Source organism: Pleurodeles waltl, chromosome 6, assembly GCF_031143425.1.
Source record: "Pleurodeles waltl isolate 20211129_DDA chromosome 6, aPleWal1.hap1.20221129, whole genome shotgun sequence".
Lineage (NCBI taxonomy): Eukaryota > Metazoa > Chordata > Amphibia > Caudata > Salamandridae > Pleurodeles > Pleurodeles waltl.
In genome coordinates, this window is record NC_090445.1 from 363,769,678 (window position 1) to 363,791,824 (window position 22,147).

The window sequence follows — 22,147 nt, forward strand, 5'->3', positions numbered from 1 at the left end:
CACGTTAAGCGAAAAGGAGCATTGCCATTCCAGGCCTCCATCCTCTGAGCCTCCGTCTGGGTCGGCTCTTCACCTCACAGAATATTTGAGAGCTGGAGCGATCCCTGTCCAACTCAGCAAGTTCTATGAGGCCATGGACCTCATATTTGGGCAGTCCGACTCTGCTGAGCTGCTTTGGGCCCGTGGAGTCCGCGAAGGCCCCTCAGGTTCCGAGCCAGCAGCTTTGGCGTTGGCTTCCTGGATCCAAACCGGTGTCTGGTGTACCATCTTTACCTTCCCATGCTCATTGCTGACACAAAGATTCTGACATCAGCATGGGCCTTGCTCCATAGGTCCGATCCTGACCCTTATTCTTTTTGGTTGGGTTATGGTGAGGATTGGGAGGGGTCGCTGGACCCTTTGGAATTCCAGCTTAAAGAGCCCATGGACTGGTGGATGGACCTGGGTGAGGCTATTGGTCTGGACACTTAACCTGACGCTGGCATGCTTTCTTCCCCTACCTTGGCCGCGGAGGAGAGAGCGTCCTACTCCATGGTGTTAAGGGGAGTGGCTGAGGTCCTGGGCCTTGAGCTGCCTTCAGTGGCAGTCAGGACTAACCTCCTGACAGGGGTGCTTCAGCCTGGGTCAGCGGTTTCTGAGGCCTGGTATATGCATGTCCTTGGGCCTCGCAGCTGTCCTTCACCCCCCTCACTCTGCTTTTCGCCCCTTTCGTGGCTACGGATGGGCTGTCCCACCACGTCCATGTTACTCCAGCCAGCGTGCTGCGCATGCTTGCTCAGCCTCTGCGTGGCTGTGGACATGGGATCCTCCGTCCTCATGGATCATGGAGCTAGCTGTCTAGCCAGTCCACCGCCCCCTTCCCCACCCCGGAGACTCCAAACCTTCCTAGTCTGGCACTTCCTCACCAGGGACCAGTCAGAGGCAGGATTCGCAATCACCTGTCCCGCTGGCAGTCTATCACGTCAGACAGGTGGGTTTTGCAAATAGTCCAAAGGGGCTACTCCCTCCTCTTCTGGATTGCTCCTCCATCCATGCTGCCCATCCTGTGATTGGATGACAGAGGATCACTTGGCACTTCTCTGCGAGGAGGTTAAGACTCCATAGGGAGCATCCATGTGCCAGAAGTATGTTCATGGTTATTATTCCTGCTACTTTCTGTTGCCCAAAACAGGACAAGGGCCTATGCCCTATCCTTGACCTCCAGTCCCTCAATCTCTTCCTCAGGAAGGAGAAGTTAAAAATGCTCACTCTGGCTCACGTTATTTCTACCCTGGACCAAGGAGACTAGATGGTAGCATTGGACTTGCAGGACGCTTATTTCCATATTCCCGTCTTATCTGCCCACAGTCGTTAGTTGCGGTGGACCACAAGCATTTTCAGTTTACTGTTCTCCTCTTTGGCCTTACCAGCGCCCCTTGGGTGTTCATCAAAATGATGGCGGTGGTCGCAGCTCATCTCCACAGGTCAGGAGTTTCAGTCTTCCCCTTCCTCTACGACTTTTAAAAACTGGCTCGCCCCAGGCCATGGTCTCCAGACTACAGCACACCTCCTACATTTGCTGGGGTTCACTATAAACGTTCCAAAGTCACACCTGACTCCCTCTGTTCTGGACACAGTGCAGTTTTGGGCTTATCCTCCCGAGCGGTGAGTCCAGAATATTCAGGCTATAATACTTAGGTTTCAGCCTCTATCCTGGATTTCGGTGAGACTGATTCTGAGGCTGCTGGGTCTCCTGGCCTCCTGCAGTGGGATCTGAAGTTCCAGTGGTCACAGCATCAATGGAATCTCTTCACTATGGTCCAGATGTCGGAGGGAAGTGTGCAAGATCTGCAATGGTGGCTTTTGAACCTCAATTGGGTCAGAGGCAGATCCCTCTCCCTTCCCCAAACAGATCTGACAGTAGTGACAGTGATTCCTGGGATGGGTAGGCCATATGCGAGAAGTGGAGATCAGAGGTGTCTGGTCTCCGATAGAGTCTGGGCTCCACATCAGTCTTTTGGAGCTCAGGGAGAGCGGATTGGCATTGAAAGCATTTCTTCCCTCTCTCAAAGGGAAAGCATTGCAGGTATTCCCAGACAACACCACCGCCATGTGGTACTGCAACTAGCAGGACGGGGTGGGGTTGTGGGCTCTTTATCAGGACACGGCTGGAACATCAAGGCATTTCCCTGATGGTTCAACACCTGGTGGGCTCTCTGAATGCCAGTGCAGGCGAACTCAGCCATCAGTGCCTGGTCGATCACAAATGGTGCCTCCATACAGAGGTTGAGTAAGGTCTCTTTCAGCAGTGGGTTGAGCCTTGGTTACATCAGTTCGCTTCTGCAGAGAATGCGCATTGTCAGAAGTTTTGCACATTGAAGTTACGAAAGTGGCACTTGCGCGCAGCGCTTTTTGTCTCGAGTGGAGCTCAAGCCTCCTGTTTGCCTTTCCACCCTTTTCACTTCTGCCCAGAGTTTTCAATAAGAGCAAGAACAACAAGGCCTAAGTAATCCTTGTGGCTCCGTACTGGTCACAAAGAGTCTGGTATCTCAAGCTAATAAGCATGGCCATCGATCCTGTGATCAAACTGCCCCTTTGGGCGGATCTTCTGTCATAGCAGCAAGGGAGGGTTCTCCACTTGAACCTGTCCAGTTTCTGCCTTCTTTCATAGACATTGAACACCGGCAGTTGACTGCTTTTTACCTTCTGCCCGAAATCCATGACATTTTCTTGACAGCAGGCATCTCTCCACCAAAATGGTATACGCCTGTCTATGGAACACGTTTGCAGCATGGTGCACTGACAAGTCTGTTGAGCCCCTCTCTGCCCCTCCTTCTGTTGTCCTTTTGTTTATACTTTTTTGGCCCAGTAGTGTTCTGCTTTGGGCACCCTCAAAGGTTATTTGTCAGCTATCTCTGCTTTTCTGAGATTACCTGACCAATCCTCTTTGTTTAAATCTCCTATTGTTAGGCGATTCCTTAAAGGTCTTAGCCATATGTTTCCACCATCCCCATTCAAAATGCCCCAATGGAATGTGATTCTGGTTCTTACTTTCTTAATGTGCACTCCATTCGAACAGCTTCATAACTGTCCTCTCGGGCTTCTGACCTTAAAAACAGCCTTCCTTGTGGCGATCACATCAGCCTATAGGGTGAGTGAGCTGCAAGCATTGCCATTTAAGCCACCCTACCTTTCGATCTACCCTGACAAAGTGGTACTTCGCACTAGGGCTTCCCTTTGACCAAAAGTGATCACTCCCTTTCATGTTGGCCAATCCATCACCTTACCTACCTTTTACACACACCCTCATCCTTCTAAGGAAGAGGAGAGACTCCACCACCTAGACCCAAAAAGAGCATTGGTGTTCTACCTTGATCGTACCAAAGAGTTCCGGGTGGATGATCAACTGTTTGTTCGAGCAGTGCAGAAGCGAACCATCTCTAGATGAGTTGTTCTCGGCATTAAAGTGTGCTACTCATTGGCTAAAAAGCAACCGCCGGAGGGTTTGCGTGCTCATTCTACCAGAGCGACAGCTGAAACCACTGTCTTAGCACGCAGATTTCAAGTCCTGGACATCTGTCAGGCAGCACTGTGCGCATCCCTGCACACATTTACCAAACACTACAGCCTGGACAGTCCAGTCCGTAGGGACGGGTACTTTGCCTGTTTGGTCCTGCAGGACTCCCTAGTATGATTTTGGTTTGCAGACCCTCCTCCGGGGATGGTTTTGCTTGGGTATCTATTTTAAGGTAAGGAATCTGCAACTAGAAGTTTCTATCAGATGAAAAAGTTACTTACCTTTGGTAACGCCTTAAGCTGATTTAAGCTGTGTTTAAATCCACCCCAAACAGCCTGATGGCTATGTGTTATAGGCCTGCCCTTAGAGACCTATCTTTTCTGGCCCAGCACCCAAATCCTCAGAGCTTGGTGGTTAAGGCTTGAAGCAGCTGAGTTAATCCCAACACATTCCATACTTTGCCCAGAGACAGGAATTAAAGTGTGTTGGCACATTCTCAATAAAACACCTTTTCCTCTACCAGTTTGGCTTTAAGATCTCTGAAAGCTGTCTGCCTGCTAGGTTGCTGTAGACATGCTGTCTAGGTCACACTATTGGCCCCAGCATGGTGATCAAGTGTCATGCCTGTACTTTCAAGCATCCCTTACATATATTCTATTAAATAGTTCCAGGCTCTTTGGTGAAAACACCTGACTGTGTGAAGCAGCTCTTCATAGACCACCATGCTTTGAAACACTTCTTCTCTCTATTGTCCCTGGCCTGTCAATTACAGCACCAATGTTGAATCTTTAGAGAATAATCTAGGGGTCCTAACTGTCGCTAGAGCCAGCCCTCACAATCCGTACAACAAATAGCCAAGTCCATTTTTGGCTCCATAGGTTGTTAGTAGCAGAGGCAGAGACCGTGGCCATCATCCAGTACCTCAGTCTTCTCCACATCCTCCTCTTTGTTGCTTACCACAGTCATGCCACTTTAATTTCATAGTCATACATGGTCAGAAGTGGACAAAATTATTTTTTTATTGCTCGTCTGGAATCTTATTACCTCATACAAGTGGGCTCTGCGGATTGCTCAGCATGGTTACGCCCTCTATTTTTCAATCTGTTCTCCTTCCTGTCTCACCTGTTTTTGCTCACACTTATGCAGATCATGCCTTCATTTCAGTTGCTGCAGGCCAAAGGGGCCTTATAAACAGTCCCTGAAGCGCTGAGTGGCATAGAGTATTACTGCCAGTATTTTTGTTGCCAAAAAGGCCAGAGGACTCAGGCCCATAATAGAACTTTGAAAGGACAAGTTTGAGAAAGGTAAAGTTTGAGAGAATCTCTCTGCTTTTGATCCAGAGGACTGAATGGTATCCTGGATTTGCAAAATACGTACTTCTATGTATCTGTCCTGCTGTCCCACAGATGCTGCCTTGGATTTGTGGTGGAGACAGAACAGTTGACAGTCTTACCAGTCATCCTCACCTCAGGCCCTCAGGTGTTTCACAACGTGATGGCTGTGGTTGCAGCCAAACTTCAGAGGTTGGGGATACATGTTTTCATGTTACTCTCAGACTGGCTGAAAGCCAATTCACTGCTTTTAGTTATGGAACAACTCCAGGTGACTATCTTTCTTCTTTCATCTCTGGTGTATTATATCACAAGCTGAAATTCCACCTGCAGCCAACGCAGATAATTTCCTTCATAGTGGCCATCGTGGAAACAGTGGTGTTCGAGGCCTTTCCACTCTGCAACAAGTCCGGATTATTCAAAATATGATTGTGATGTTTCAGGCTTGGGTACTGCTGCAGGTGGTTTGGTGGTTCCCCATGCCTGTTGGCACATGCAGGTCCTGCAATAGAACCTCTGCCTACAATGAACACTGCATCGAGGTTGCTGCTAGGACAAAACCTGTATTTCGGAAGTGACTGCTGCTGAACACCAACCTGATCTGCACCATCCAAAGCTCATAGTAGTGAACGATGCATTGTTTCTGGGCTAGGGTGGTCACCTAGGGCATGTAGAGTTCAGCATCCTTTGGTCTTTGCCTCAGCAGAGGCACCACATCAACTTTCTAGAGTGTTGTAGCATTTGGTTTGCCCTGGAACCCTTCCTCCTGTCTGTCAAGGAATTGCAGGCTCAGGTCTTGACGGGCTAAACTACCACCATGAATAGCATCTGTATTTGGAGATAGTTCAGGGTGTTTTCACCGGGTGGGGCATGCTTTGGGTAGATCGTCTCGCCACCGCTGAGGACATGCAACATCACCACCATTATGTGCCAGAGTATCAACCTTCCTCCCAGAGAGACACAGTCCGCCTGTAGAGGGGGGGAGAGGTGGGAGGCGGGGGGGGTCAAACCTCCTATATGCCTTATCTCTGCCATTCCTGCCCGAGTTCTGAAGAAGCTTCTCATTGTAGTGCCAGACGTGTCCAGGAGCACCTCCTGCCTCAGCAACAGGGCAGACAGGGTCCTCCACCTGAATCACTACAACTTACACTTCCGTCCATGGAGATGAGCAGCACCGGCTTAGTAGATTTGATCTGTCAGCAGATGTAGTGGATGTTATTCTTGCAACTAGAAATGTGTTGACCAAATCTATATACTCTGGAAGTTTGTGTTCTCTGTTTGTTTTATCTCTGGCCAGGAAAGGGTTTGTGATAGGCACCCTTAAACATTATTTTCCAGTCCTTCTCTGTGTTTGCATGACCATTATTAATTGTTCAAGTTACCTGTTGTAATGAGTTTCTTTAAAGAGCTCACATATACTTTCCTTCCCCCACCCTTAATTGTGCCTCCATTTGGTGCTCACGTTTTTGATGTGCACAACCTACGAGTCTGTGCACAATCACTTACTGAGATTATTGCCTATTAAGATGGTTTTCTTCATTAAAGTTACTTCTGCTCGTAGTGTCAGCGAGCTACAGGTGCTGTTAGTGCAACCTCTTCCCGGAATAATGGTGCTGTAAACTCCTGCTTTCTTTCTGCTGAAAGGAGTTTTCCCTTCCACATGGGACAGTCCATTAATCTCCCTGCATTATTCAGTCCCCTACATCCCTTCAAAGAGGTGAGGCTTCCCTGGTTTAACCCAGAAAGAACCTACCCGCTTTTACATTGTGCACACAAGGATCACTGAGTGGGTGACATTTTATTGTGTTTTGCTAGTGCTAAGAATGGAAAGGTGATTTAGAATCCTGCCCCTGTGAATCATCATGCGCATAACAAAAAGCTCTGGCCAAAAAGGAGCCTCCTATGGACTTTAGATCTTATTCCACTAGAGTCAAGGCCATCTCAGTGGCCTTTGCTGCAGGCATTCCGGTTTTGTGGTGATAGCTGTCACACTGCAACATAGACATTCAACTCAGCTTCACCATGGGCTTTTGTCTTAACAATCAAGTCCTCCACAAGGCCATTTGGCCCGCTTGGTCCAGCAGGACTCTGGGAGGTAATACTTTCATATCTATTCAAAATGTGGTAAGCCTGCTGTTAGAAGTCTCCAACCGAAGAACAAGATTTACGTTGGGTAACTCTCTTTTTGGTGAATACTGTATCTAAATGGAAATTACTCACAACACTCCCTCCTCCATGTTCTGTGAAATGAACTTTAGAGTTCTAAAAAAGGTCTCAAGTTAGATTATGTGCACAGTCACGTTTACAATCTGTCATAGCCAGTCTGACGGTGTGAAAGACATTTGAAGAAAAACTGACATCAGTGAGCAGGGATGGTGCCTACACACACATCTGTGTTATCTCCTCAGAGGCAATGTGATGCAATCCCAGAGTACAATGGTGTCACTTATTGACTTGTAGGATAGGAGCAATTGATATGAAAAGTTACAGATCCAGTCTGGCACCTGGTGGAATTATAAATTGACGAATCTGCAGTTAGAGTATCCCTCAGAAAGGGTTTTATTGAAGGTAAGTAACTTGTTTATCTTGCTGAGTCCCTGAAACAAAGTTCTTGCCCCAATCCCAACTTACCTTGCTGTGTTCTCCTGCAACAGGTGAGCCAAGAGATCTTAGAGCTTCTCAATACGACTACAGCCAAAGAACAGTCAATCGTGGAGAAGTTTCGCTCCCGTGGCCGAGCCCAGGTGCAAGAGTTCTGTGATTTTGGCACCAAGGAAGAGTGCATGAAGGCAAATGATGCTGATCGGCCATGCAAGAAGCTTCACTTCAGGTACAGGCTGAATTTGCTTACACTTGACAAAGGGGGGACTGATTCTTTTGGAAGCAGATCTCCAGCTACAGTCATGGTCTGTGGCTTAGCAACAAACTGCAGTTCAGCTGTAAACAAAGACATGCAGGCAATGAAGGAATAAGTTCAGCGCTGCAGGACCCTGCTCTCATAAAGGCAGACAGTCTGAGCACCGGATAAAATGAATGTAACACAATTTTATTTACCAAATGCACACCATCAAACTTACATAAAACTTAATTTCAGATCTTCACACTACTGTACAGAAATCGCAAAGTGACAATTAGAATAAGAAGGTAAATGCTAGCTTTTAGTGTTTTCTTGGTTTGGTGGTCAGCAGTGGGAACTAAAGCTTTGTTTAAATTGCATGTTTGCATGTAGTTGTAAATATCTCCTGTTCTTAGTAGTACAGGAAATCGAAGTTTGAATCCCTATGGGGGAAAAATGAACCCTTTGTTAATTTTTGTTTTGTGCACAATAATGTTACATGATTTTGTGCATGAGAAATTTGCAATTAGGTTAGATTCTTTGACACTACCTCAGACTCTCTTGTTTTTCATCTCCCTCCTGCCACCACAGGCGCATCATCAACCATCATACGGACGAGTCCCTGGGTGACTGTTCGTTTCTGAACACTTGCTTCCACATGGACACCTGCAAGTATGTACACTATGAGATTGATGCCTGTAGTGAGCTCGATCACAGTGGTGCTCTGAGCCACCCTGGAAGCGTGGATGGTACGCTGGCCAAAGGCGTTGGTGGGAGTGACACAGCGGTGGATCGCCTTTTCCCCCCACAGGTACAATTTAGTCATCCCTTTTTTATCTTCCTACAGCCAGTATGAGGGGGATTACTGTTCTTTCACCAGATCTCTATGTATTCCTTATGGACATTTTTGAATACTTTTTGTGGATCATTTTACTTTGGAGATTAGTAGGAACAGGGCAAAATATGGGAAAAGGAAGATGTATAGCAATGAAACCGAGAATAGTAATAGGCGAGAAATGAAGCAAAGAAGGATCACAGGGAACAAAGTAGCTATGATAGAAAGTGATAAAGTGAAGGAAGTTATATAACAGACCAAGTAAGGTGCATGGAATCTGGACGTAAAGAGGGTGACGGATAGTAAAGGAACGAAGAATAGAATAGGATCCTAATGGGACAGAGAAGGAGACAAGGGTATAGAGGGCCTAATAAGTCAGACAAAGACTAGGAGAAATGCATGTTTAAAATGAAGAACGCATCCTCGCTGTATTATGTCACTTCTGCTCCTTCTGTATTTAACATATGGTGCATACCGCATCTTATGCTTTGAAGGTGCATGCTGGTATTTAGAAAACATGGCGAAAGTCCAGACGTTGTAGTACTTACTAGCAGGGCTGGCACATTCACACTGAGCCTAAAAGCCAGAGAGTGCTGGCATCAGCAGTGTGGACAATGCATATTCTGGGACTCTGGGGAGCTTGTTACTTTCACTGGAAGCTTGTTGTTTATGGTTGCTCAACAAAAGGTCTGAGAAGAGTTTGTGCAGCAGGGGTGAAGGAGGACGTAGCATGTGCCACTCCGAGGCTGCCTGGCTGCGGATACCACACTCATCACACCATTCTCAATCACTGCCAGTCTCCATTCTTGCAACTTCCAGTCATCGTGACTTTTCTCAATTCGAAGATTCATGTAGCAGGCTCTCTGTAGTGGTGATAAGAAGTAAGGTGCAGGTAACATTCTATAAGAGCAATGTAAAGAGGCATGTACTTGGGCATTGTACAGGGTTTGTGCAGTCTTTATTCCAGGAAATTGCATTCAAACATTGTGTGAGAAATAATGTAATCTATTTACAACACTGTTGTGCACAAGGTGATTATGCAGGAATACAGTGCAGTTCTACTATGAAGAAAGAACGTCTAGAGGATATTCTATATGGGCACCTGGTAGTTGCTTTGCACAGTATCTTTTGTTCATTGGCATAGTAAAGGGAACTGTGCAATGAGCAGAGTGCAAGAGCAGTGTATGTGTATGTGTCTTGGGATGGAGCTTTGTACAGGGGGTGCACCTGGATATTCAGTGTACAGCATTGTGCGGGGAATGGTACAGGTGAATAGTTCAAAGATGTATATTGATCAGAGGACATAGGCATTGTGCTAGGGGGAGAGTGCAAGGGAAATGCGCAGTTTTATTGCGATAGATATTGTACTGGTGCAGCCTTGTGTCAAAAATAGAGTGTGGGGGTCTCGGTTTCTTTCAGTCATTGTTTTGTTTTTCTACCACTTCTGCTTCTGTTTCTAAGCACTGTAAATACCAGGTGTTATTAATTGAAAGATGCAGCGGCACAGACTGAGAGCCCATGAGACCTTTACTACACTGGAATTGTCTGTCCATTGCTGACCCGCTGCCATCTGTTCACGCCTAGAAATAAGGCCCTATAACAAGCACTCCAGCACTGGCACCCAGCACCACAGCCACTAACAAAACCCTGCACCTTGTTGAGTGCTACCTTGCAGACTGTTCACTCTCGTTTATATAGGTTCCAATAAGCTGGCTATCTCAGGCTGACAAGTTTGGGGAACTGAGGCAGTCGCTGCATGAAAAGAAAAGTCTGCAATGACATTGCAAAATAGCTGCTAGTGTGCGTTTGCTGGCAAACTTATTTTAAGGGACAAAGTGACTGAGAAAGGCAGAAGTGCAGGTGCATTGATGGTCTTCACTGGTGTTATGAACTTCTGAAGTTCACTGGCACCCTGTGAAAGCAGCAGCATGGATGCGAGGGAGGCTATCCTGAGAACTGCATACTCTGTGAGTAAATGGCAGGGAGTCTGATGTCACTTTTTTCCCAAATCAACAATAGTTACAAGCAGCACCAGCAGTCAGTGTCCACATGCAGGCAGCGGCCAACAGATAGCAGCACATAAGCAGGCATACAGAACTTATAGCCAGGAACTGAGCATCCCCAGCATGTAGCAACATTTTCAACATTTTCTGAAACCAATCAATCGGATATTTGTATAGTGCGGCTTATCACCATGGGGGTCTCAAGGTGCTGTTGGGGAGATGGGACATGGATCTGTAGAAGAGCCAGGTCGAGGTCCTTCCTGAATTGAGCCAGCAAGGGGGACTGCCTGAGGTGAAGCAGCAGTGTGTTCCAGGTCTGTGCGGCAAGGTAGAAGGAGGATCTTACTCCAGCGATGTTCTTCCAGATCAGAGGGCCAGTTGGGCAGAGTGGAGTTGCCTTGGAGGGGCGTTGAAGGAGAGCCGGTGGTTGAGGTAGACAGGTCCGATGTGTATGGCCTTGTAAGCGAGTGTCTGAGGTTTGAAAGTGATGTGTTTGTTGACAGGTAACCAGTGTAGGTCTCTCAGGCGGGCGGAGATATGGCTGTGGCGGGGATGTCTAGGGTGAGTCTGGCCACGGCGTTCTGTATTCTCTGGAGTCTTGCTTGGAGATTCTTGTTAATGGCGGCATAGAGTGCGTTGCCGTAATCACGTTTGCTGCTGACAAGTGCATGGGTGACTATTCTTCTTGCGTCAGTGGGGATCCACTTGAAAATCTTACAGAGCAGGCGGGGTGTGTGGAAACACAAGGATGAGATGGCGTTGACTTGGCGAGCTATAGACGGCGAGGATTCGAGAATGATGCTGAGGTTACATGCATGGTCGGTGGGAGATGGGGCAGTGGGTCACCAGGAGTCGTCCCAGGTAGTAGGGGTGGGGCACCGGATGAGGATCTCCGTCTTTCCCAAGTTGAGCTTGAGGCAGCTGTCTTTCATCCAGTTGGTGACTGCCTTCATTCCGTTGTGAATGTTGCTTTTGGCTGTTGATGGTTCGTCTGTGAGGGAAAGAATTAGCTGTGTGTCATCGTAGTATGAGTCGATGTTGAGCTGTGGTGTCTGACGATCTCGGCGAGCTGGGCCACAGTGAAGGTGGTGGGGCTCAGAGAAGAGCCTTGTGGGACTTCTCAGATGGTTTCCGTCGGTTTTCGAGGTGAAAGGTGGGGGCCTGACTCTCTGGGTTCAGCCGGTGAGGAAGGAGTGTATCCACTCCAAGGCTTTGCCGTGGAATCCCGGGGTCATGTAGTCTGATGCTTAAGGTGGTGTGGGAGATGGTGTCAAACGCAGTGGAGAGTTCGAGAAGGATGAGGGCAGCTGTTTCGCTGTGGTCCAGCAGGGTGCAGATGTCATCCATGGCTGCTAGAAGTGCGATGTCTGTGCTGTGGTTGATCCTCAATCTGGATTGGTGGGGGGGGGGGATCTAGGATGTGGTTTGTCTCGAAGTCAGTGAGCTGTGTGTTGATCGTTTTTTCGATTACCTTTGGTGGGAAGGGACCAGTGAGATTGGTCTGTAGTTTTTCAGCTTTGTCAGGTCTGTGGAAGGTTTCTTCGGTAGGGGGTTTATCTCTGTGTGTTTCCAGTAATCCCGGAAGGTGGCAGTCTCGATGGAGTGCTTAGTCCGGGGGCGATGGTGGCGTCGCCTCGGTTGAAGATGTGGTGGGGCCATGGGTCCAAGGGTGCCTCGGAGTGGCTTAAACTCATGTGCTTCTGGGTGTCTTCCGGGCTGAGGAGGGTTCAGTGGTTCAGGGTCGGCAAGGGGTTGGAGCCTGTGCTGGAGCTGGTGGGCGGGGTGGGTCTTGACTTGTGAATCCTTTGTAGTCCGCTGAGGTGGGGGAATGGGAAGCGATGAGGTTGGCCAGGGCTTCGCTGAAAGGGGAGCGGAGTCCAGGGGGCTCTGTAGATGAGGGTACCACAGATGGTGGTGTTCGGATTGGACTGACTCTGAGAGTGTAGGTGTTCAGTGGTGGGTATTTGGACATCTACGCTGGTCGTGAGGCGGAGTGTGTTTTTGTGGACGGTGGCGATGCCTCCTCCTGGTCAGTGGACATGGTCTTTATGGATGATCTTGTAGCGGTCGGGGATGGCAGTGGCGATGTCTGGGGCTGAGGTGGTGGTTATCCAGGTCTCCGTGAAGAAGGCGGCATTTGGGGAGATGAAGTTGAGTAGATCCCATACTTCTATTGCGTGTTTGACGAGGGAGCGAGTGTTGAGTAGACCAGCAACAATTGTCCCTGGAGGCAACATCACATTCCTGCAAGCATGCAACTACGTCCATCTTCAGTCAAGCATTATGCCATTACATCTCCCAGTCAGTAAATGGTCTTTGGTGTATTACTTGGAGAGTGGCACATTCGCAGACACTTATTGGTGCTAAAGTAAAAGTACAGGCCAAAGGGATGAAACCCATTGACTGTCCAATGACTGAGTCTTAGACAGGCTGTGTGTTTTAACAAGCAAGTTTATTAATGTTCATGCACATATATAAATGCCTTCACAACATATCCCCTGTTCATGAGTATTTTCCTTGCACTGCTAAACCTCTTAGTTAGGGATTCTCACTGTAGACCTGCTTCTGTGTCCCAGTTCATAACTCTCCTTCTCTGAGCTTGGGCTTCCTTGGCGTTAACTTGGATTCTGTGCTTGAATGATGTCCCACTACCCACAGGAATTTGGCTCTTCCTCCTGGCTTTTCATTCCCAATAGCTCTGTAGTTCTGGAGGCCTCTTCTGCCTTCCAACTGTAAAGAAGGCCTAGTGGTAAGGAAGGGTGTTGTCACATAGCCAATCTCCCTTCCCCTCTTCCCTTGCACTTGTCTGACAAAAAGAAGCACCTTTTCTAAGGAAGGAAGGAAAGGTGTTGCCTGGTGGCCAGTCAGTAGTTGTACTGATAGAAACTTGGCTTATATAGCCCCAGGCCCCACCCCTTCATTTCTTTGCCCCACCCTTCCAATTCTCATTGCAGTAGGAACTTTTTGGCAAATTCTTGCCCCCTTCCTCTTCCAGTATTGGTCTTCCACTCTTGTCTTTGCCCTTTACAAAACTCCAGATCCTGCTCCTCTCTCTTAACCAATAGTCCAGTGGTTCCCAACCTGTGGTCCGGGGACCCCTAGGAGTCTGCAAAGCCTCCTCAGGGGGTCTGTGACTGCTTAGAAAATATAATAATATTAACAGATTAGGTCCCCAGCTTTCAGTAACGACTCATTGGGGGGGGGGGGGGGGGGGGGGGGTCCTGGATTCCAATAATGATTCTGTTGGGGTCCGCGGGTTCCAGTACTGATAAGGGGGGTGGTCCACAGAAGTCAAAAGGTTGGGAACCACTGCAATAGTCCATAGTTTTCTCAACATTCTGGTTTGTCCATACTGTAGGGATTGTTCTTGTGTCCTAAAACCTGCCCATTCTCCCTGTCTGGGAAGCTAGCGCGCTCTTCCATGCTGTGTCAGGTATTCTGGTGAATAATAAACGTAGCTATTCGGTTTTGCTCCAACTTAGTGTCCCCTCTTGTTGATGGTTGTCTCCTAATCTCCCACCCCAGGTTCCCTGCCCAACCACAAAAGTCCCTTTCTCGGGCACTTCTCTCTGTCTCGGAGCTTGGTTCTGGGGGTGTCCTACATTCACCTCCTGACATTTGCTCTGACTTAATTCCTGACGGTAAATCGGGACAGCTTCATGCTTCCTTGACAAATAATCTGCTATGCTCATCATCTTTTTGGGTTGATGCCTTATGGACAAGGCTTTTGTTTCTAATGATAGGAATCATCGTAACACTTAATGGTTGCTATCCTTATTCAATGCTAGTAGGGCATTGGAACATGGTCAATTATAAATGTTGACCTATGAGATAATATTTCAGTGTCTCCATATCCCGTCAAATCACCAGCCATTCCTTCTCAGTGGTTGCATACGAAACATTGAGGCAGTAACTTCCTACCAATGTATGCTGTTTGTTTTTTACCATCCTCCAATTCCTGTACCAAAACTGTCCTAAGCCTAGTCCCAGAAGTGTCTGTCTGCAACATAAAGGACTGTTTAAAATGAGGACATCGTAACACAGGGCCTGCAGCCAGAGCTGCCTTAAGTGCTTTAGATGCATTCTCTTGTTGCTGACCCAAAGATAAATGTTTTAATAATGACTATTTTAACAATGCTGCAAGTAGTTAGGCTAAAGTTCAATAGTTTGCTACAAGCTATCTCACAAAACCCAAGAAGGAACAAACTTCCTTATTTGTAGCTCTCTGGATCATATTCGGTGCTTCGATTTTCTACACCTGGCAGTGAAACCTTTGATTCCCATACAGGAACACAGGTTTTGTACTTGAATTGCCGCTTTGGTGCATTTAGCCGGCTTAGTTGTTAACCCTTCTTGTTGTAAAGCTTCTAGTACCAAACCCAGGCTCTTTAAATGGGGATCGCAGTCTGAACTGAAAATAATATCATCCAGGTAGTCATCTGTAAAACTTTGGTGCGGTTTTGCAATCTGATCCATGAGCCGTTAAAGCTTGGCTGGAGCTCCATGCAGCCCAAATGGAAGCTCTTTAAACTAAAACAGGCCAAGTGGTGTTAAAAGGGCTGTTTTGTGACTGAGCTTCTCAAAGACAGCTACCAATATCCCTTTGTGAGATCTAGGGTGCTAATGTATTGGGCCGAACCCATTGCTTAGTGAGTTACCTTATTAACTCTGGGAAAAGCGATGAACAAATGGTTCCATCTGGAATTGGTGAGAGTACAGTAGGTGACAACAATTCACTCTGGGATGGCTCTATTACATCTAAGGACAATATCGCAATCTAATTATGCAGCACACAAACAGTAAAAAGAAAGTGAAAACACAAAATAAGAAAAATCCCAAATCAATTTAGAAAAATTAAGTCAATTTTAATAAATACAATTATACCAGAACAACAAAAATCCAGTCAGTAGAACTGGAGATATCCAGTTGTAAGTAGATATAACACCCAAAAGCACAAAATGCCTTTTGCGGTCATCTGGTTGTGCTAGACAGAGGGAAAGGCATAAGTTCAGGCTAACCACGATGGAGCGTGGTTCGATACAGGGACCAGGTTAGTCCTGCTGAAAGACTTACCTTCTCAAAGTCCGGCGTGAAGAGTTCAATTTGCAGTGGAGTAGCAGAGAGAGCATAGCGGATGGTCGGCGCTTGGCGTCATGGGCTTTGGTCATTGTACCGCAAAGAGCCAGTCCGGTGTCAGAAAAGTGACGCTTGAGGTGTTTAAATTATTCAAATTTTTTTTAATGTTCTTAAGACAAGTTTGTTGAGTTGACAAATCTTTGTGAAAATGCTCTTTTCTTGGCTGTTTTGTTCAGACATTTGTAACTTTTTGGCTATTCAATCTGTTTCAGTATAATTGAATTTTGCTTCAGAATTGTAGTCTTTCCGCCATGTACTTTCCAGTTGACGAATAAGTAATTGGGCCTTGGCAAGCTCTCTTAAGAACTAAGGGCCAGATGTAACAAAGTATTTGCACGTCGCAAACGGCGAAAATCGCCATTTGCGAGGTGCAAATGCCTCTTTGCTATGCAGAAATGCATATTGCGAGTCGATACCGACTCGCAATATGCATTTCCGACTCGCAAATAGGAAGGGGTGTTCCCTTCCTATTTGCGAGTCTGAGTGGTATGCAATACCACTTGCGACCGCGTACGCGGTCGCAAATGGCATCGCAGTTACCATCCACTTCAAGTGGATGGTAACCAACTCGCAAATTGGAAGGGGTCCCCATGGGACCCCTTCCAGTTTGTGACTGGACCCACAAATATTTTTTCAGGGCAGGGAGTGGTCCAAGGGACCACTCCCTGCCCTGAAAAAATACCGAAACTAAAGGTTTCGGTTTTTTTTAAGTGCAGCTCGTTCTCCTGTAAGGAAAACGGGCTACACTTAAAAAAAAAAAAAAAAAAAAAAAACTGCTTTATTTAAAAGCAGTCACGAACATGGAGGTCTGCTGACGACAGCAGGCCTCCATGTTTGCGAGTGCCTATACTCGCTATGGGGCCGCAATTTGCGACCCACCTCATGAATATTCATGAGGTGGGTCATTGCGACCCCATAGCGAGTTGCAGTCGGTGTCTGACACACCGTACTGAATACCAATTTGCGAGGTGCAAAGTGCGAGTTGCATGGACTCGCACTTTGCACCTCGCAAATTTTAAATTTGCTACATCTGGCCCTAAGGGCTTTATTTTGTTGTTCTACTATGGTGGGGGAGATATTGTTTAATAGATTAGTTACATTCTTATTAAAAATAGAAACAAGCAGTTTGTGATCTTCCTTTTTGGGAAGTTCAGATTTGAAGCTATCAGACAACAGGGTGGATATGCTGTTGGGAGAGCAGTTATTAATTTTTTTTGTCTTGGTGTGGTGTTATTATGAACATCCGGGGTGCACTGGTATTTTACATGAAATTGCTAGCAGGTTACTTTATAACCATTCAGTTGGATGGTCTACAGTGTTTGGCTCAATTGAGCAAAAATAGGATCTAGTAAATGAAATGCTTTGAGTAGGATTTGATGGTAGTGAGAGGCAATAGGCTGTGGCAAACAGGCAACAAAACAAACAATATCCTATTGGCAGACAGACAACACCCTGCTATCAAAGATCAACTTGCAGGCAGGCATTTCCAGGACTTTCCATGTGGCGGGACTTATTCCAGCCTTGACAAAGTTTTGGAAACTCGGGTATTGTATGGCACCTGAAAATAAAAACAATAAATTAGCCTGTCTAGATGTCAACTGTCTAAATGTCAAGCTCTTATGTTATTGACATTGATATTTTTTCAATGTTTCAGCCTGGACCATTCAGTAACTAGTGTTTAAAATGTCATGATTTTAAACATTGACCTTAAAGTGTCGGCCTCAATTAAGGACGTCCAGGGAGTCATAATTGGCTTGAATTCACATGGACGACTTACTGTGTGCATCTGTTACTTTCCTGCTGCTGCCAGCAGAAGGCTTCCTCTTCTGATGCAATTGCAGTTCCAAGGGCAGCTGTTATGCACACTTTTTGCACACAGAGCTAATCTCCACCATTTTCCTTCCCTATGTAGCGTTTATAGACAGCTGATGAATTGTCTATTGAGATTAAGAAATAATGAGTGGTTGTGCAAGTATGTGTGTGTCGCAAGTGTGAGTGTAATTGGGCAAATCGGAATATGTGCGAAGGGTTACTAATTGATGGAGCAAATCTGAACATGCCCAAAGGATTACTGGTAGAAGGGGCAAATCTTAGGAAGCACAAAAGATTAATGAGCGATGATACAAACCTGGGCCCATATTCATGATTTCTGAGTGAGGGTAATAAGAATACATTGATTGTGGTGCAAATCGGATATGTATTGAGGTTTGATGATTGATGGAAAAAAATTGAGCATGTATAAATCATTAATAAGGGATATTGCAAATCCCAACACACTCTAGGATTACTTATTGATAGTGCAAATCTAACCCATCGCTCAATATTATTGAATGAAAGTTTGAACACTTAAAATGTTATGGGGGTTATAGAGAGAAGGGGCACATGTAAACCTACACTAAGTGTTATTCAGTAAAAATGCAAATCTAAACATTCATAATGGTTGTATTTCATGGTATATGGTCCGCATTCTTGCCTTTATGTTGCTGATTCCTGATTAATACTGGTATACCGTTGGTGAGTCCTTGCATTGAGTTAAAATCATCGCTGCTGCTGTTAGATGTGACACGTGCATCCATCTACCCACTTACTAATTATCTATGCATTTCAAATTCACATTCCTCCACTTACCCCTTCATTCTTTAATCAGTGAAAAAATACGCTGGCTTTGTCAACACTCTTATTTCTGCTTCCTCAGTGGATCCGCTGCGACATCCGTTACCTGGACGTAAGCATCCTCGGTAAGTTTGCTGTGGTGATGGCTGACCCTCCTTGGGACATCCACATGGAGCTTCCCTACGGTACCCTGACTGACGATGAAATGAGAAAGCTACAGATTCCAGTACTGCAGGATGAAGGCTTCCTTTTCCTCTGGGTGACGGGCAGGTGAGGAAACTGCGTACTGAGCTATCAGACTGTAGCCACTGAATCTTGTCCCTCTATCAGCCTATTAACAAGAATGACACTCCACTATGCCAGCACACTTTGATCCTGATCTGCATGCTCTACCATTCCAAGGCTTCACCCAAGCAGGTGCCTTTAAGCATGCACTTCACTCCTGACCTTCATCCCTGTGTTAATCAAATAGTGCTGCCTTCAAACACCTCTAACATTTGAGTAGCATCCTCCAATGGATGAACTGATGGAACATTTCAATAAAACATCTAACAGTGCATCCCAGTATTGTCCTGCAGCATTTCCTCCTCTTCTACAACTAACGCTAACACAGTTCTGCCATGGCACCTGAAATGCACTGTCCCCTCTTTTCCAGTCAGTGCACCCCAAACCCTTACTTCTGTATCTCATTGCTATTCTAGTACTGATACTTTATTCACTGTTAGTGCACCTTAGTCTTGACTTGATCATCTTCTATTACATCAGAGGGAAGCACTCATGTCTTGCCATTGAATGTCTAGTCTGATCTGCAGCACCACTGTCTGTATTACTGCTGGAACATAAATATTGTGATGTCAACTCCCAGAACCCCGTGTATGCCACTCCACCTTATCATTGTGTGGGAAATTCTGAGCATGTTGATGAAGCTATGGAAGGGTTTATCTTTATTTGTGGGATTGCATCAGTAACCAATGATCCTTTGTGTTTTTTTCATTTCCAGAGCCATGGAGTTGGGAAGAGAGTGTTTGAAACTTTGGGGGTAAGTTCTGACTCATTCAGATGCATCACCTTACACCCACTTTGGATATAGGAGACGAGACCTGGGGCCATCCCAGCCCCACCCTGGTACCCCCCTTCCCTGCCATAGGAACACCATTATATTGGGAACTTGAAGTGAAATTTGAACAAACTGGCTAGATGGCTTAATTAATTACTGGTTTCAACATCCACAAAGCAGGGCAATGGGTGAATTACTACCCTGAGGGTGCAAAGGAAGGATTTCTATAGAACATGGGAAAGGGGCATAAATAACTCAGTCAGGATGCCTGTATGCCTCGTTGTAGATCATGTCCGTGTCCTAGAACTTGGAGAATTTATTTTTCCTCAATGGAACAGGGGGGTTGAAGGCTCTTGAGCCAGGGGACATATATGATTCATTAGAGTTGACTTTTTAATTGGGTTTATTTAATAAAATCTCATTTTACCGGACTTATCCAATGAAAAAAATAAGTTGCTTTTAAACCTGAAAAGCTATTTTAATGCACACGTCCAACAAAATAACAAAACTTTCCGCTGTTGGCAAAGAATATTTAAAATCAGAGTTCAGGCACTAAGGTTGAAAGATTTCTATTAACATGTTTTTCTGGCTTTCAATGTCTTCTTGTGCCCCTTTGAATACTGGGAATGTTTAGTAGCACCGTTTGTTGGTTAATTGTAACATTGTTATCAGTTGGCACTATAAAGGTACAGTAGATTCAAGGGGCCTGTTGCACTAGTCTACATCATTTGTGATCGTCTTGGCTTTGAGGGTACAGGGCATGAGATGGAGTGCTTTCGTTTACACAAGAAGATGTGTGGCTTAGTGGCTAGAGCTGTTGAATTTGGATCCGTAGGACTCCAGCCCAAATCCCTGCCGCTGGGCTTGGCTGAACATCATGTGAATCTGGGAAAATCACTTAATCTCCCTGTGCATACAAAATTTAGAATGCTTTGTGTGGTTTATATATTTGTGTAATGCCCACTTGATGTACAAGATCTTGTAACTCGTCTCCCAGACTCCATATAATGTACAGAGCTCTGTTGCTTCTTAGCTATGTTTGAGGTGTATAAATACCAATACATATATTTGTTTCATCTTCACCCCCAGTGCATCAAGTCTTTTAATGTATATCTGAAGTATTTTCTACAGCTTGCCTTTCACGTGTACCCTGTGCTAAATGAATCCTGAATTACAGCTCCTTAACTTCGTCAGAATACTTTGGAATGAGGTCACAAACCTTCAAGCAGTAAACTCCCTTCTTATTACCCCCTCTGGTTAATTCTTATGCGACAAAATATTAGGCAGCTTGGTGGAAATGAAGGCTTTTGTATTGTAAGAGAAGTTAGTGTCCAAGCAGAATATCACTCACGTGTTCTAGCTTGACCGAGGTGATAATGTGTTACAGCAGGGTTCTCCAGCCTTTTCTGTAGTGAGAGTTACTTCTGATCAGTGAAAATCATTGTGAGCTACTAAAGGCTAAGCAGCTCGCGCATTGTTACCAGGCACCACACCCAGCTTCTTTGACTTTAACCTTAATGGCCATAGAGCCAGATACTATGGTTTGAACAAAATGTTTTGGCTAGGGGCACTATGACAGGGCTGCCGTGTGTGTCAGGGAGTGTGTGGACTTGGTGATGTGTGTATGATTAGCATATATCTATATGGTTGACTGAGAAACTGCGTCATAAGCACTTGTGGCACTGGACAAAACCTTTGCCATATGTGGCACCAATACATGTATAACACAAAGATACATTTTGAAATGGGGGAAATTTAAATAGCAGAAAATTTTTCTGCAACAATGTTCATAATATGTAACATTTTTCTGCACTTTAAATGTCTCCCACTTAAAATAACACCCATATTTTCCAGTTATAAATATTGCACCGTGCCTACCAGCCACTTACAGCAAGATGCCTGCTTTGTGCAAAGGTGACAATTTGAAATTGGAGAAAATTCAACGAAGAGTTAAATGTATGTTTATATGGATGACACAAGACTCCTCATTTAAATATTCTCCCATTTCCATATGTCACATTTACAAACACCAGACACTTTACCGCCAGTGGGCTGGAGACACAGTGCCATAATTATTACAAAAAATACAGCTATTTGTTTAAATGAGAGGAATTTAAAGTGAAGAAACATGCTTCATAAAATTAAGATGTAATTGGCTTATTTGAAAGTGGAGAAAAACATTAAGAATATGTTTCATAGAAATTTTTTTGTTCACTTCGAATTTCTCCCATTCACAAAATGGCTATTTTTTGTTATAAATATGTCACAGTGTCTGCTGGCCACTGGGAGCAAGAGGCCTGCTATTTGTAAATGCAAAACTTTGATATTGGAGAAATAGAAAGCTAACTTAGCTAATGAGGCAACTTATATTTTAATGTTTTCCCATTAAAAATCATTCAGAAACATCATCTATTTTTATGCTCCAATATTGAGTTGACAAGGACTTTTATGTAGGAGTTAAATACCTCAGTGCTTCAGCTCTTTAACTCTGTGCCCCATCCTGCATCCTAAATCTGACTGAGCACTGCTCAGTTTCAGGCCCTGCCATCTCCAGCTTGATGATGATAATGTAAAATAAACACAGCCTTCCCTTAACTTTAAAAGGAAAATGAGACCTTGTGTTTATTTAAAAATGAACTCAAGGTTGTGAGCTACTCTGAAGGTGTTTGGGAGCTACTTGTAGCTTGTGATCAACTGGTTGGAGGTAGCCGTGCTACAGGGATTGGGGACCTCATTGAGGAACAGTGATGGTAGATTAACACTGCCATTTCTAGCAACAAACCTTTGGACAACAGCTGGTCTCCTAACTGCAGCATCTCATGTTTAGGAAAGAAACCTCT

General features: G+C 45.5%; 1 protein-coding gene across 2 annotated transcripts in view; it reads left to right on the forward strand.

Moving 5' to 3' along the window:
• The window catches only part of METTL3 (methyltransferase 3, N6-adenosine-methyltransferase complex catalytic subunit), a 124,207-nt gene that overhangs the window by 74,991 nt on the left and 27,069 nt on the right, over positions 1–22,147 (forward strand). For both annotated transcript variants that reach the window (XR_011204830.1, XM_069238263.1), the window contains exons 4-7: positions 7,482–7,657; positions 8,255–8,474; positions 18,333–18,520; positions 19,251–19,289. Coding sequence is in view for 1 of the 2 variants with exons in the window: in XM_069238263.1 (XP_069094364.1) it covers positions 7,482–7,657; positions 8,255–8,474; positions 18,333–18,520; positions 19,251–19,289 (623 nt within the window). In the remaining variant the exon portion in view is untranslated. The remainder of the gene's footprint in view (positions 1–7,481; positions 7,658–8,254; positions 8,475–18,332; positions 18,521–19,250; positions 19,290–22,147) is intronic.